The following is a 16,603-nucleotide window of genomic DNA, read 5'->3' as shown; positions in this document are numbered from 1 at the left end:
ATGTCCTTGGCACCTATGTCCACCACGACAACTGGATCCTTCCTCTCCAGCCCAGAAGAGATGTCCTTAACCTTGCTGCAATAAGGTTTCTTGATCTAAACCACTTGGCCAAAAAGAGACATGGAAGAGATACCCAGCAATCACCTACCTGTTTTCTTGTGACGTCGCACTGGCTCTGACAGGTAGAAGGGGCTCTCTGCCGTTTTTTATTTCCTGTTGCCCTTCTCCGTACATAGACAAACAGGTAGCAGCTTCCCTGCTCTGTGTTGGTTGATGTCACTTTTTTCGTTTTCTCCCCTGCGCCCCCCCCCACCCCCACTCCTCTCTCTCGCTGTCTTTTCGGTCTCCAACTCTGGGCTTTTGGCACATTTTTTAAATCACCCCTCTCGCTCTGTCCCTCTCCGGTGTAGGAGAGGATGCCAGGAGCTGCACCAGGCATACCTAAAATGAGGTGGAACCTGGTGAAGCTACAACACAGGACCTCATGCTAAAGAGCAGACGCAGCATGCTTATAGATAGCTAAGCGATCCCAAAACCGGCAGATCAGATCAAAGCTCTGCTGTTCTGCCATATCCCCAACCTCGATGAGGGAGCCCAGCACATCAGTTCAAAAGACAAGGTTGAAGCACTTGGCAATTCTGGCTAAAGATGGTTGTGAGTTGTTGATCCTTCTCTGCCTTCTCCTGAGGTCCCCAGCATCACAAATGCCAGTCTTCAGTCAATTCAGTTCCCGTCACGTATCAAGAAACGCTGAAGGCACTGAATACAGTAAAGACTATTGGCCCTGAAAACATCCCAGCTGTAGTACTGAAGACTTGAGCTCCAGAACTAGCTGCACCCCTAGCCAAGCTGTTCCAGTACATGACAACACTGGCATCTACTGACAATTTGGAAAATTCCCCCAAGTCTGTTCTGTCCTATCCACAAAAAGCAGGATAAATCCAATCCAGACAGTTACTGCCCCATCAGTCTACTCTCAGTTGGTTGGTATCTTTCCATCTACAAAAGATGGACATTCAACAAACAATCCATTAGGTGGGGTGTCTTCTCTTGGTGCACCTTTGGCTGTGAAGAGATTTTGCCACAAGTGCTGCATGTATGTGAAGCTGCCAAGTGACGCTGAGTTGTTTTTGGCATTGGCACCTGTTGCCAAGCTGCTGTAGCCACTGGTAGTCGTGATAGTGCATGCCAGTCCACAGGATGTATCGCCGTTTCCCTCTCATCAGCTAGTGACTCCCAAGTGCAGTTTGTTAACGTTTAGGGCCTTCAGTTCTCACTTGCAAGAATCCTTGAAGCGGAGTTTTGGGCTCCCCACTGATCATCTGGCTATCTAACCATACAGAAGGATCTTGAGTATGTGACCGTCTTCCATCCTGTGGACACGTTCAATCCACCGAAGTAGCCTCTTTAATTAGTGCCAATGCACTTGGGAGCTCTATCTTAGCGAGGACTCCTGTATTTTGTCCTGCCAGTATATCCATAATACACCGCAGACAGCAAAGATGGAAATTATCAAGGTTTTCCTGGTAGCTGTAAGTTGCCCATATTCCATAGCTGTACATCATGGCTCTTATAACTATTTGCTTGGTCCTAAGGGTCAGCTTAGTGTTATCCCATGCACCTTTTGTGAGTCAGTCAAAGATGGTAGCTGCTTTCCCTATGTGTGTATCGACCTCTGCATCAAGGAATAGATGGTCTGTCACTCTGGAACCAAGGTTGCAGAATCTGCTAACTACTTCTATTAGGGGCTGGTTAGTGTGAGCAGGGGTGGAAATGCCACACCTTGTCCCATGACTACAGTTTTCTTGACTTGGTCAAGGAGAACAAGTTACAGGCATGGGATAGACAGTTGATGCGTCTTGGTAGCAGAGTTTCCATGTGAGCGACTAGCAAGGCATCAGCATAGAGAAGTTCTCATCGGTTTACTCTGTCATCAGCAAAGTGATGAAATATGTTGATAGCACTATCGAGCAGCACTTGCTCAGCAATAACCTGCTCACTGATGGATTCTGCCAGAACCACTCTGCTCCAGACCTCATTACATAAAGCCTTGGTCCAAACATAGATAAAACAGTTGAATTCCACAAGTGAGGTGAAAGTCACTGCCCTTGGCATCAAGGAGCCCAGCAAAATTGAAGTCAATGGTAAATCATAAGGTCAGAAGTGGGGATGTTCACTGCACGCTGTTTACCATTCATGACTCCTCAGGTACTGAAGCAGCCCATGTCCATATGCAGTAAGACCTGGACAATATCCAGGCTTGGGGCTGATAAGTGACACATAACATTCGCGCCACACAAGTGCCAGGCAATGACTATCGCGAATGAGAGAATCTAACCATCTCCCTTTGGCATTCAATGGCATTGTGATTGCTGAATCCCCCACTATCAATATCCTGGGGGGGGGGGGGGGGGTTGCCATTGATCAGAAACTGAGCTGGAGTAGCCATATAAATATGGTGGCTGCAAGAGCAAGTCTGATGCTAGGAATCCTGTGGCAAGTAACTCCCCTCTTGACTTCCCAAAGCCTGTCCTCCATCTGCAAGGCACAAGTCAGGAGTGTAATGGAATATGGTCCACTTGCCTGGATGGGTGCAGCTCCAACAACACTCAAGCTTGACACCATCCAGGACAAATCAACCTGTTTGATTGTGGATGGGGTGCCATTCACTCCCTCCACCATTGATGCACAGTGGCAGCAGTGTGGGCCGTCTACAAGATGCACTGCAGCAGCGCACCAAGGCTCCTTCGACAGCACCTTTCAAACCTTTGACTTCTACCACCTAGAAGGGCAAGGGCAGCAGATGCATGGGAACACCACCACCTGAAAGTTCCCCTCCAAGCCACACACCATCCTGACTTGGAACTATATCGCTGTTCCTTCACTGCCACTGGGTCAAAATCCTGGAACTCCCTAACTGCACTGGGTGTACCTACCCCATATAGACTGTAGTAGTTCAAGAAGGTGGCTCAGCACCACCTCAAGGGCAATTGGGGATAGGCAATAATTGTCCTAGTCAACAATGCCCACATCCCATGAACGAATTAAAAAAAAAAGTCAGGATGGTGCGAGGCTTAGAGGGGAACTTGCAGGACGTGGTGTTCCCATGCTTCTGCTGCACTTGTCCTTCTTGGTGGAGGTTGTCAGATTTGGAAACTGCATTGGAAGTAGTCTTGCTGAGTTGCTGCAGTGCATCTTGTAGATGGTGTACATTGGTCACTGGGCACTTGAGCGAGTGAATGTTTAAGGGATGGGATGATGATCAAGTGGGCTGTTTTGTTCTGGATGATATCCAGCTTCTCGAATATTGGTGCTGCACTCATCCAGGCAAGTGGAGTGTATTCCATTACACTGCTCGCTTGTGCTTGGTAGAAGGTGGACAGGCTTTGGGGAGTCAGGTGAATTACTCACCACAGAATTCCTAGCCTCTGACCTGCTCTTGTAGTAATGGTATTTATATGGTTGCTCCAATTACATTTTTGGTCAATGGTAACCCATAGAATATTGGTGAGGGATTCAGCAATAGCAATGCCATTGAATGCCAATGAGAGATGGTCATTATCTGGCACTTGTGTGATGAATGTTCCTGATCACTTATCAGCCCAAACCTGAATGTTGTCCAGGTATTGCTGCATGCAGGCACAGCATGCTTCAGTATTTGAGGAGTGAATGGTACAGCAATTGCCACAACTTCTGGCCTCATGATGGAAGGAAGGTCGTTTATGAAGCAGCTGAAGATTGTTGGGCCTTGGACACTACCTGGCAGAACTTCTGCAGTACAGTCCTGGGACTAAGATGATTAACCTCCAAACACAACTATCTTCCTTTGTGTTATGTATGACACCAGCCAATGGAGAGTTTTTCCCTCAATTCCCATTGACTCTAGTTTTGCCAGGGCTCCTTGATGCCCTACTCTGTCAAATGCTGCCTTGATGTCCAGGGCACTCATTCTCTGCTCACTTCTTGAGTTCAGCTCTTTTTTTCTGTCTGAACCAAGGCTGTATTGAGGTCAGGAACTGACTGGCCTTGGCGGAACCCAAACTGAGCGTCACTGAGCAGGTTATTGCGAAGCAAGTGCTGCTTGATAACACTGTCGACGACCGCTTCCATCACTTTACTGATTGAAAATAGACTGATGGGACGGTAATCAGTTGGGTTGGATTTGTCCTGCTGGTGGGACAAGACAACCAGGGATGGTGATGCAGTGTTTGGGTCATTGTCTGTAAGGTATGATTCCGTGAGTATGACTGTCAGGCTGCTGCTTGACTAGTCTGCGATAACTCTCCAACTTTGGCACAAGCCCCCAGATGTTAGTAAGGAGGCCTTTGTAGGGTCGACAGGGCTGGGTTTATTGTTGACATTTCCGGTGCCTAGATTGATGCTGGGTGGTCTGATTTGTTTCATTCCTTATTGACTTTGTAAAGGAGTGAAGCAGTCTTGCTGTTATAAAGGGCTTTGATGCGACCAAACCTGGAGTACTTTGTGCATATATTAGAGGGAGTGCAACGAAGATTCACAAAACTGACTTTTGAGATGAGAATTTTCCCATGATTGTGGGAGTAGACTAGGCCTAGGTTAGATTGAGAGGTAATGTTATTGAAATGTACAAAATTCTTCAGTGATTTGACAAGGTAAATGCTGGGAGCATGTTTTCCTCCTGGTTGGGGAGTGTTTAGAACTAGGGGTCACTCTTGCAATAAGTGGCTGTTTAGGACTGAATTGAGAATTTTCTTCACTCCAGGTGGTGAATCTTTGGACTTCTACCCCAGGAGCAGTGGATGAGTATATTCAAGACAGTGATGAGTTATTGGATACTGAGGGAATCCAGGGATATGGGGATTGAGTTGGAAGGTGGAGTTGAGGTAGAAGATCAGCCATGATCTAACTGGCAAAGCAGGCTTGTAGGGCTGAATGGCGTACTCACTTTACGTTCAATTTATTGTTCTGGTAGCAGTTCTGTTAATTGCCTTGATGTTTTCATTCATTTAAAGACACCACATAAATACAAGTTGTTGATCGAACTTAGCCACGAGCTTACGAAATGTACCTCCAGTTAGTGTCATGTTTTAGGATTTTGACTTCTTTCCGAATCCTTTCTGGGGGGACAAAGTATTTTGTGTGCTTTAAAACAAGTTATTTTTCCCAAGTTTAGATGGAGGGTTGCAGGCATTTGGAGAATGTGAAATGACCAATATTCCAGCAAGAACAGACACCCAGGCAGTTTAAAAGAATTACCTGTTTTCTCGGCAAGCAGACAAATACTGCTAACTGCTATGTTTGAATGACTGTCATGTGACAAGACCCTTCCCATCTGTGGTTTTAAGCTGGTATTTTTCTCTGCAGCACAAGAGATGCAACAAGACTCTAACATGAACAAGACCCTAAGTGGGTCTCACACTTGTGCTCTCTACTCCAACTTAAAAGCTTTCAAATCCTGCTTGTTGACTGACCACCTTTGCATACTCCAGCTGCAATCAGAAACCCTGTTGGAGGAAATCATCCGCATTACTATTTCCGAGACATTTCGTGTGTCTCATGAAGCATTGTGAAGTAGTGTTGCAAATTAGGTGATTAACTTAAGCTGCCTGTTAGCTGGTCTTTTTAAAAATGTCTTAAATATAAATTCAGATCTTCAGCCAGTGAATTAAGCAAAGCACATTGGTGTAACACATCAGATAAGGTAATGTCAAATCTCCAGATCAGTCATGTCCTGTAGTGAAGTAGGCCACAAGAGACTCACTGAACCAGTCATCTACCTTTTTGAAACTTAAAAGCCTTAGGACCACTGAATTCAGCTCGCAACCAGCTGTATCACCAAACTCCAGACTGTATACCTTTTTTAATGGACTCTAACTCCAGCCAATCTACCTTCACCACTCTAACCTATTTGTGTGCGTATGTGTACAAGTTGGCACGTTGTTTGTTTTATTTCGGTTTGGTATAATAAAGTTTCAAATTCATTTCCTTTGTTAACTCAAAACCTGTCCAGTTGGGTTTTTATCATAGCAAGTAAGTCAACAATCACCAACTGAATTGGCTAGTACATCTACTTTAAAGAATTAAAGCTGTTGTGATCTAACAAGGAGAGGGAAGCCCTTCAACCCCTCCTCACTTGACTGTAATAGATGAAAACGGTATAAATAGAAACAGTCATTGCAGTTACTCCCCTTCTAAGGGCAACAATGTTCAGCACCATTTGCGATTCCTTGGATAATGAAGCAGCCAGTGTCCATATGCAGCAAGATCTGGACAACATCCAGGCTTGGGCTGATAAGTGACGAGTAACATTTGCACTACACAAGTGTCATGCAGTGACCATCTTCAACAAGACAGAATCTAACTGTCTCCCTTTAATGTGCAATGGCATTAGAATTGCTAAATCCCCCACTATCAGCATCCTGGGGGTGGGGGCGGGGTGGCAGTTACCATTGACCAGAGAAACTGAACTGGACTAGCCACACATGCTGTGGCTGCAAGAGCTGGTCAGAAGCTGGGAATTCTGCAACGAGTAACTCACCTCCTGACTCCCCAGTGCTGCACACTATCTGCAAGGTGCAAGTAAGGAGTGTGATAGAATACTCTTCACTTGCCTGGATGGGTGCAGCTCCAACTCTAGCTCTACGCCATCCAGGACAAAACAGCTCACTTGATTGGCACCCCATCCACCACCGACGCACAGTGGTAGCATTGTGTATCATCTAAAAAAATGCACTGCAGCAACTCTCGAGGCTCCTTCAGCAGCACCTCCAAAACCCGCAACCTCTACCGTCTAGAAGAACAAGGGCAGCAGATGCATGGGAACACCACTACCTGCAAGTTCCCTTCCAAGCCACACGCCATCCTGACTTAGAACATATATCCTGCACTATCGCTGGTTCAAAATCCTGGAACTTCCTAAGAGCACTGTGGGTGTACCTACACCCCGGGACTGCCTTGATTCAAGAAGGCAGCTCACCACCAGGGCAATAGGGATGGGCAGCAAATACAAGCCGAGCCAGTGACGCCCACATCCCGTGAGTGAATTAAAAAAAAACTGACATGTCATTTGGTGTTCTTTATGGTCAAGTTTATTCAGTAATGTAGTAGTGGTTCTCCACTACTGAATAAACTTGAACCTGAATAGTTGGCTTAACTTGTCTCCGGTGAGTAGGATGAGGCTATGAGCTAGTACTGTGCTCCTTGTTTTTCCTTAAGCTATGTCATTCCAAGAAAATACAATCCATTTGTTCTTCTGCAAAGGACTGGTTTCTTAGGCCATGCATGGGGTATGGATTGCTGAAGTTGGGTGTTGGGTTCCCAAACTTTTGCTCCTAAATCCTAGCTAATCTCCGGATGGCAAGCATGGATTGTATTCAGAGTAAATTTGGACGCTGCTTTTGGGATGGGAATTTTTGGTAATTGGAGATCACTGCTGGAAGCTGCACTTGAGGTTGGGGAATGTGCAATAGTGGTTGAGTGCAGTTTTTTTTTTTATCCAATGAGAATCCAGGAGAGACCAAAAACACTGAAATTATTGGATTTTAAGTTGGTTTTTCATGGTATTAACATTAAATGCTTCAGAGCAATTCAAAAGCCTGGATTTTGCTGGTCAGGAGTTTATATAAAAAAAAGCTTCCAGTTTTGTTTGCAATTTTAGGTATTTTCTGCAGTTATTGGGAAGATATGAGGCTTTGACAGCTTAGTTCTGTTTGGACACTGTTCATAACTTGACAAATTTTGGTCCTAGTACAAGCTACATATATAAGATGTACATTCACTGTTCCAAACTCGATCCTGGGTAGGCAAAGAAATTGCAGCTGATGTTGCAAAAGGAAATCTTGAAGCTAATGGGCAAATTGGCTGAGGTGAATTTGGAAAATATATTAAATGGTATGACTACATGGGCAATAGATAGTCTTTAAAGAATAATTACATAGTTCACAACAACTATACATTCCTTCAAGGCACAAAAACCCAAAAAGAAAAGTCAGTCAACTGTGGCTAACAAAGGAAGTTAAGGATTGTATATGATTAGAAGAAAAGGCCTATAAAGTTGCCAGAAATAGTAGTAAACCTGAGGATTGGGAGGATTTTAGAATACAGCAAAGGAGGACCAAGAAACTGATAAAAGGGAGAATAGAATATAAATGTAAACTAGCAAAAACATAAAAATGGACTAAAAGCTTCTGTAGGTACATAAAAACAAAACGTTTGGTTAAGACAAATGTGGGTCCATGACTGGCAGAGTCAGGAGAATGTATAATGGGGAATAGAGAACTGGCAGAGAAGCTAAATGATTACTTTGTGTCTGTCTTCACTGAGGAAGATACAAGTAATCTCCCAGAATTAGACCAGGGAGAATGAGGAATTGAAGGAAATTAGCATTAGTGAGAAGGTTGTATTGGAGAAATTAATGGGGCTGAATGTTAATCCCCCAGGACTTTATATTCTACATCGAGTGTCGAAAGAGGTACTATTGGTGATCATCTTCCAGAATCTATAAAACTTTGGAGCGGTTCCTGCAGATTGGAAGATAGCAGTGTCAGTGTCACCCCACTATTTAAGAAGGGAAGAAGAGCGCAAACGGGGAACTACAGACCTGTTGGCATTGTATCAGAAGTAGGGAAAATGCTAGAATCTATTCGAAAGGATGTGATAAATGGGCACTTGGCTAATTGGGCATAGTCAACAGGGATTTATGAAGGAGAAATCATGTTTGGCAAACCTGTTGGAGTGTTTTGAGGATGGTACTAACAGAATTGATAAAAGGGAGTCGGATGTAGTATACTTGGATTTTCAGAAGGCTATTGAGAAAGTCCCCCCCCACCCCCAACAGTAGGTTAGCAAAATTAAAGCACATGAGATAGGAGATAATATACTGGCATGGATTAAGGATTGGTTAATAGGCAGAAAAGAGTAGGAATAAACGGGTCATTCTTGCATTGCCAGGTCAGTGCTTGGGGCCCCAGCTGTTGGCAATCTATATCAATAATTTGGATGTGGGGACCAAATGTAATATTTCTAAGTTCGCAGATGAGACAAAACTAGGTGGGAATGTGTTGAAGATGCAAAGTGGCTTCAAAGGGATTTGGACGGACTTGGTGAATGGGAAAGAACATGGCAGATGGAATATGTGGAAAAATGTGAGGTTATCCACTTTGGTAGGAGGAATAGATCTGCAGAGTATTTCTTGCATGGTAAGAAATTAGAAAGTGTAGATGTACGAAAGGGTGTCTTTATCGGTGCAGGCTTGGAGGGCCGAATGGCCTGTTCCTGTGCTGTACTGTTCTTTGTTCTTATCAAGTCACTGAAAACTAACATATAGGTGCAGAAAGCAATTAGGAAGGCTAATGGTATGTTGGCCTATATCGCAAGAGGATTTGAGTAGTGAAGTCTTGCTTCAATTGTATGGAACCTTAGTTAGACCGCATCTGGAGTACTGTGCAGTTTTGGTTCCCTTACCTTGGGAAGGATATTGCCATAGAGGGAGTGCAACGAAGGTTCACCAGACTTGTTCCTAGGCTGGCGGGACTGTCCTATGAAGAGAGATTGGGGAAAGTGGGCCTGTATTCTCTAGAGTCTCGAAGAGTGAGAAGTGATCTCATTGAAACCTACAAAATACTGAAGGGGATAGACAGGGTAGGTGTAGGCTAGATGTTTCCCCTGATTGGGGAGTCTAGAACCAGGGGACACAATTTCAAAATAGGGGGGAAGCCACTTAGGACATAGATGGGGCGAAATTTTTTTACTCAGACGGTTGTGAATCTTTGGAATTCTGTACCCCAGAGGGCTGTGGAAGCTGTCATTCAGTATGTTTAAAACAGAGATTGACAGATTTCTAAATGCCAATGACATAAATAGATATGGGGATAGTGTGGGTGAAAAGGCATTGAAGTGGATGATCAGCCATGATCGTATTGAATGGTGGAGCAGGCTAGATGGGCTGAAAGGGGCAGGAGTAGGCCATTGTTCCTATGACTCACTGGCTAGGCTGGATCCTTCAAGCTTCCAATGCCTAACAAGTCATGGTAAACCTAAACCCTGGGAAAAGACTTTGGAGGATTGGCCCAGTGGACCTGATAGCATTTTGAAGTTAGTGGCATTATCTCACTGATCACCATAGGAGCATCTGAGTTCAATTGAAGTGTATCTAGTTTTTTCTTTTCCTTTTTTCCTCCTCTTCCCCCATAACTATTACCAATATGTTCTGTGTATTGTGATGTGCAATATTGTAGCAATCAACACTGATATTTTTATCTGCATGATGAATTGAAACTTCATGCTTTTGTACATTTTATTCCTGTATCATGACTTGTATGTGGCTAAGACACCTGAAGTTTGCAGTTGTCTTGAGTGTCTGCATCTCAACTGCAATCAAGAAACCCATTGCTGAAATGATCTATACTTGATACTATGTATAAAACTTCTTTTCACTGAGCATTGTCTTGGATGTCTACTTAGGATATCTAGTCTGCATAATTGTACTTTACAATTCCACCTACAGATTCAGTACCCTATTCCCTATTTACATGTGGACTTGAGTGAGGCATGTTAGGTTTAGTATCTTTGTTTTGTGAATGTAGAAGTCACATCCTCCGAGCTCCCAACTATTTGCTCCCTCAGTTCAGAGCTGGTGTTTCACGTTCAACTTGATGAAGCATAGGTAGAAAGAGGGATGAGGTCCTACAGGAAGATTTTGGGAGCTAGGAAAGAGATTAAGAAGCAGGACCTCAAAGATAGTTCACTCAATTACTGCCACATGTTAGTGAGTATAAAACTAGGAGGATAGAGCAGATAAATGGGTGATGGTGCAGGAGGTTATATTTTAGATTCCTGGTACATTGGGACTGATTCTGGGGGAGATGGGACCTATACCTGAACAGAGCTGGGACCAATGTCCTTGCAAGGCAGTCTGCTAGTGTTATTGGGGAAGGTTTCAACTAACTTGGCAGGGGGATGAGAACAAGAAGGTAACGTAAGAGGAAAAGCAAGATCTAAAAAGAACTGGAAGAGACAGAACACACGAGTATGAAGTAGGAAGGTGTTAAGCAGGGTCGGAGTAAGATAGAATATAGTAAGGTCGAAATTGGGTTTATAGTGCAGATATGTGAACCTGCGGAGTGTGGTAAATAACATTGGTGAGTTGCAGGCACAGAAATTCTGATGTGGCGATTGCGGAGACCTGGTTCCCAAAAAGGGGCAAGACTGGGTACTAAATATTCCAGGATACACGCTGTTCACGAAAGAATAGAGTGGCAGTATTGATGAAGGAGGATATTAGACTGCTGGAGAGAGGATCTCCTAGAGGGGTTAAGGACAGAATCTATTTGGTTGGAGCCAAGAAGCAATAAGAGGTACCATTTTAAATGTGGTGTGGGTCTGTGAATTTGTGTGTGTCTTTGAACAGTATTGTGGGACTGAGATTGTATCTATGAATCTTATTGTGCCCACTCTCCTGGGGCTGGGCTTTTATGGCTCCCTTTCAATCCAACACACCACCCACAATTTCTCACCAGTCTTGCCCTCTTCTATGCAGAGACCCCCTGGTATTGTTAGCCTCCTTATGTGTCTTGGCATGAACCGGCTGCCTGTTTCACATTTCTCCCCTTTTTACATAGTGACTAAAACTCTGGAGAGATGGAGAGCAGGATCCTGGTTCGTTATCACCTTTACAACACTGTGACATCTAGTCCAGATCTCTTCCACTAAAACACTGAGACACCCAAACCAGAGATCCAGGAAGAAGGATAGAACGAAGCGAGAGAAATGAACAGAGGATGGGAGGAGTCAGTGATGTGAACTGAGAGCAGAGGGCTGAGATATCAAGAAATTGACAGGCTGGAACAAATGAGAAGAAATTAAGAAGTGTAGAAATATAAGAGGGGCAGAGAAGCAAGGACTTTGAGAGATATAAAGAAAGAGGTGGAGAGGTTGAGATGAACAGGCAGGTGTAGAGATAAAGTTGTAGGAAGAGATGGAGAGGCTGAAATATACCGATTTCTATTGGATGCTCTGAGGGATGACCTCCCCTTCCGCCTTGTGTAAAAATAAAACTCAAAACCCCTAGACTTTTTGTGTATGCAAGAATGAATGATCAGGGAAACATATATCTTTATATGTATATGTGCATAAGTCATTGAAGGTGGCAGGATGCGTTGAGAGAACGGTTAATAAAGCATATAGTATCCTGGGCTTTATTAATGGAGTACAAGAGCAAGGAAGTTGTCTTGAACTTGTGTAAGACACTAATGCAGCCTCAGCTGGAGTATTGCTTCCAATTCTGGGCACCGCGCTTGAGGAAAGATGTGAGGGCATTGGCGAGAGAACAGAAAAGATTCATGAGAATGGCTCCAGGCATGAGGAATTTCAGTTATGCAGATAGATTGGAGAAGTTAGAACTTTTTTTTTCCCTCGGAGAAGAGAAGGTTGAGAGGTGATTTGATAGAGGTATTCAAAATCATGAGGGGTCTGGACAGAACAGATAAACTGTTCCCACTCGTGTGAGGATCAAGAACAAGAGGGCACAGATTTAAAGTATTTGGTAAGAAGCAAAAGTGACGTGAGGAAAAACTTTTTCATGCAGTGAGGGGTTCAGGTCTGGAATGTGCTGCCTGAGACTGTGTTGGAAGGTTCAATTGGAGCATTCAAAAGGGAATTAGACAGTTATGAAAAGGAAGAATGTGCAGAGTTATGGGGAGAAGGCAGGGTAGTGGCACTAGGTGAAGTGCTTGTCGGAGTTGTGTGTGGGCAAATATTTGGCAGATGGAGTAATGTAGGAAAATGTGAGCTTGTCCACTTTGGCACGAAGACTAGAAAAGCAATATATTATTTGAACGGTGAGAGACTGCAGAACCTGGTACAGAGGGATCAGGGTGTCCTGGTACATGAATCACAAAATTAGGGTGCAGGTACAGCAAGTGATTAGGAAGGCAAATGGAATGTTGGCATTTATTGCAAGGGGAATGCAAAATAAGTGTTACAGCTGTACAGGGCCTTAGACCACATTTCGAGTACTATGTACAGTTTTGGTTGTCTTAAAGGATCTAATTGCATTAGAAGCCGTGCAGAGAAGGTTCACTTGACTGATTCCTGGGATGAAGGGGTTTTGTTATGAGGAAAGATTGAGCAGGTTGGGCCTTTACCAATTGGAGTTTAGTAAAAATGAGAGGTGACCTTCTTGAAACATAAGATCCTGAGGGGACTTGACAGGGTGGATGCTGAGAGCATGTTTATTTTCGTGGGGGAGTCTGGAGCTAGGAGTCAGTTTTAAAAAAAAAAATTAAGGGTCTTCCAAGATGGAGATGAGAATCTTTTTTTCTCTCGGGCAGTCTTGAGTCTGTGGAATTCCATTCCCCAGAGAGCAGAGTAGGTTGAGTCATTGAATATATTCAAGGCTGAATTGCATTTTTGATGCACAAGGGAGTCTAAGGTTATTGGGGAGTTGGGGACAGACAGGAAAGTGCAGTTGAGACCACAATAGATCAACCATAATCTTATCGAATGGTACAGCAGACTTGAGGGGCTGAATGGCCTTCTGCTCCTAGTTCTTGTAGGTTGGCTGAGTGGCAGGAAGCAGTAGTGATGTTTTTTTTTGTTCTGATTTGGAGGAAGGTATATTATGGGGTTTCCCCAGGGGTTGGTATCGGGCCCACTGCTTTTGAGTTTTTTTTTCATTCATTGGATGTGGGCGTCGCTGGCAAGGTCAGTATTTGTTGCCTATCCCAAACTGCACTTGACAACTGTGTGGCTTGCTAGCCCATTTCAGTGGGTAGGTAAGAGTCAACCACATTACTGTGGGTGTGGAGTTGCATCTGGCCAGACCAGACTCTGACAGCAGATTTCCTTCCCTTCATGAGAGAACCAGATAGGTTAAATCTGTATAATGACTTTCACTTGGGTGTACTGGGCACAATTTCAATATTTACAGGTGACACAACTTGGAAGTAGAGTGAACTATGAGGAGGATAGTGATGGACTTCAAGCAGGCTTTGACAGGCTGGTGGAAAGGGCAGACATGGCAGATAAAATTGAATGCACAAAATTATGAAGTGGTACATTTTTGTAGGAAGAACGAGGAGAGGCAATATAAAAACAAAAGATGCAATTCTAAATGGGTTGCAGGAGCAGAGGGACCTGGAGATATGTGTGCACGTGTTGAAGGTGGTAGGGCAGATCGATAAATGGCTAATAAGGCATAGGGGATCCCGGGCTTAATAAATGAAGGTGTAGAGTACAAAAACAAGCAAGTTATGATAAACCTGTGTAAAACTCTGGTTCAGCCTTAACTGGAGTGTTGTCCACCACACTTTAGGAAGGATGTGACTGCAATGGAGAGAGTGCAGAAAAGATTCACAATGGTTCCATGGAATAGGGACTTCAGTTATGTGGGTAAATTGGTGGAACTGGGGCTGTGCTCAGCAAGAGAAGGCTGGGAGGAAATTTGATAGATCTTCAAAATCATGAGGGGTCTGGACAGAATAGATAGGGCAAAACTGTTCCCATTGCAGAATGGTTGAGAACCAGAGGGCACCAATCTAAGGTGATTGGCAAAAGAACCAGAGGGAAAATGAAGAAAGTCTTTTATTCAGCAAGTGGTTAGAATCTGGAATGTGGTGACAAATTCATTTGTGGTTTTCAGAAGGGAATTGGGTCATTGTGAAGATAGAATTTGCTAGGCTACTGGGAAAAGGTGGGAGAATGGGACTAGCTGAGTTTGTGCTTAGAGAGCATTCATAGACAATGGGCCAAATGGCCTCCTGTGCTGTAATGACAATAGTTACACAATGCCAAACTTGATATTCAAATTATGGTGCTTTTATACAGTAGATTGGTGAAAAAAATTCAGTTGATCAATGAATTGTAATTTTTTTTCTTGCTACACCCTTGAGCTTTCCCACCACCTTGCTTCATGCAGATCTGAGTTCCACAGAGTAGCAATTTCATGGCAGTAGAAATCGCAGGATAGTCTCTTGCATAGTTTTTCTTTTTTTTTTGCATTTATAAACTTGGCTGGCACTGTTGTATGTATTTGAGCTTATTTTGGCATATTGGGTCTGGTTCACTGTCGTACCTAGACATTAAAATTTGCTCATATGGTAGGCCTTTCAGCACAAAATGGCTGCAACTCTGGTGCCTAATGTGTCATAAATTTTAGCTTGAGTCCTGCTTAAAACTTAGCGCTAGGGTTTATTAAAAAAAAATTGCTCGAAATAAACCTAGGTTGTAGAATGTTGATGTAATTTTTACCCAGAACATTTACTGGTTAGATTCATGTGAAGTATAGCCATGAGTTACTCGAAGGCTACCTTTTTTTTTTTGGGGCTTGATTAAAACTCTTGCTTAATGCTTGTAGATTGTAGCAATTTACAAAAGCTTGTTTGCCAAGGCTGGTTTATGTCAGATAAGAGTTGGCACAAATGCACAACAGTACAAACTTTAATATCTTTTTAAAAAATTATCTTTGACAGCCTCTGGAAATAGATGTGCTGGTTGGAAAGGATCGCCAAAGTTTCTTCACCAATGGCTTGCTCCTGGGTGGAAAGAAGTGCTCTGTTATCCGAGATAGCCTGTTTGATGAAGGTGACTGCACAATGGACATCAGGACAAAAAGCCAGTCTGGAGAACCAACATACAATGTTTCTGTAGGCAGAGCTGGCAAAAGTAAGTAATACAGGGCCATACACCTAGTATGTGCATCTGTTCAAACATTGAGCTTGTTCTAATTATTACTTCACACTTTCAGTTTATAAGCTGAAGAATTTGGGTTATAGGTTTTTAATTTGGTTTTGCATTTAAAGATGGTGTAAGGTTTCGATAAGCAAATATATTCATGCCTGAGCATAGATAGAGGATGGTTGGGGAGAAAAAAATGATCTTGCAGGTTTGCCCATTCTGTTAATACAGGTCTAATCACGAGCACCCAAGTTTGACTTATTTGAATCATGGTTTACCTACTTTAATTCTTTGAAGCGGGGAGCTCTCCAGGCAAGCTTCATGCCCGCAAGAACTTTTTAAATTCTGTACCATGCCTGTGCTATAGCTGGCTGACTTGAGCTGATAAGAAAGCAGACACACTTCAGTCCTTTTGTTATCCTATCCCATAAAAATTGTACTAGCTGAAGCTACTACACATTATGTAGCAAAAATGCCATTTTGGACACTTGTTGAAATCTAATAATTTTTAATTAAAATCCTTAGTCCTATTGATATGCTTTAGTTCCAATGCAACATTTGAAAGCAGAATTTCCTACAATGCCATTGCTTTGGTTTATTCAGACTAGAAATTCAAAGTTGTGTACACAACTTCACTCGCTTTCTCAAACATACTATCTACAACAAATAAATTTAATTTTATTGATGTAACTGTCCCAAATCAGGCTTAAAATCTTGATCTAACACTAACTTCAAACTGTTAATGGAAAAATGCATGTTCTTCCTTCAGGCCTTTTTCTTTCTTGCCCCTCCATCCCTGTGATTGTGCAGTTCAGCTCACTAGTACCTTGTCTAACCATTCTTGTATTCAATCCATTAATCATGCTTGATCTTGTTCATTCTGGCATACAGGTCACTACTGTGATCAGGAATATGCATGCTGCTTGTGCTAGTTCTACTTTTTCCCCCCAAA

At 43.3% G+C, this 16,603-nt stretch overlaps 1 protein-coding gene across 2 annotated transcripts in view; it reads left to right on the top strand.

The window, feature by feature from the left end:
* The window catches only part of pfn2a (profilin 2a), a 66,924-nt gene that overhangs the window by 11,434 nt on the left and 38,887 nt on the right, over window positions 1–16,603 (top strand). For both annotated transcript variants that reach the window (XM_068042628.1, XM_068042627.1), the window contains exon 2: window positions 15,447–15,639. In XM_068042628.1, coding sequence (XP_067898729.1) covers window positions 15,447–15,639 — 193 coding nt within the window. The remainder of the gene's footprint in view (window positions 1–15,446; window positions 15,640–16,603) is intronic.

This window comes from Heterodontus francisci, chromosome 11 (genome assembly GCF_036365525.1).
Source record: "Heterodontus francisci isolate sHetFra1 chromosome 11, sHetFra1.hap1, whole genome shotgun sequence".
Lineage (NCBI taxonomy): Eukaryota > Metazoa > Chordata > Chondrichthyes > Heterodontiformes > Heterodontidae > Heterodontus > Heterodontus francisci.
The sequence above is the reverse complement of the archived record's forward strand: the minus strand, read 5'-3'. Positions and strand labels throughout refer to the sequence as shown.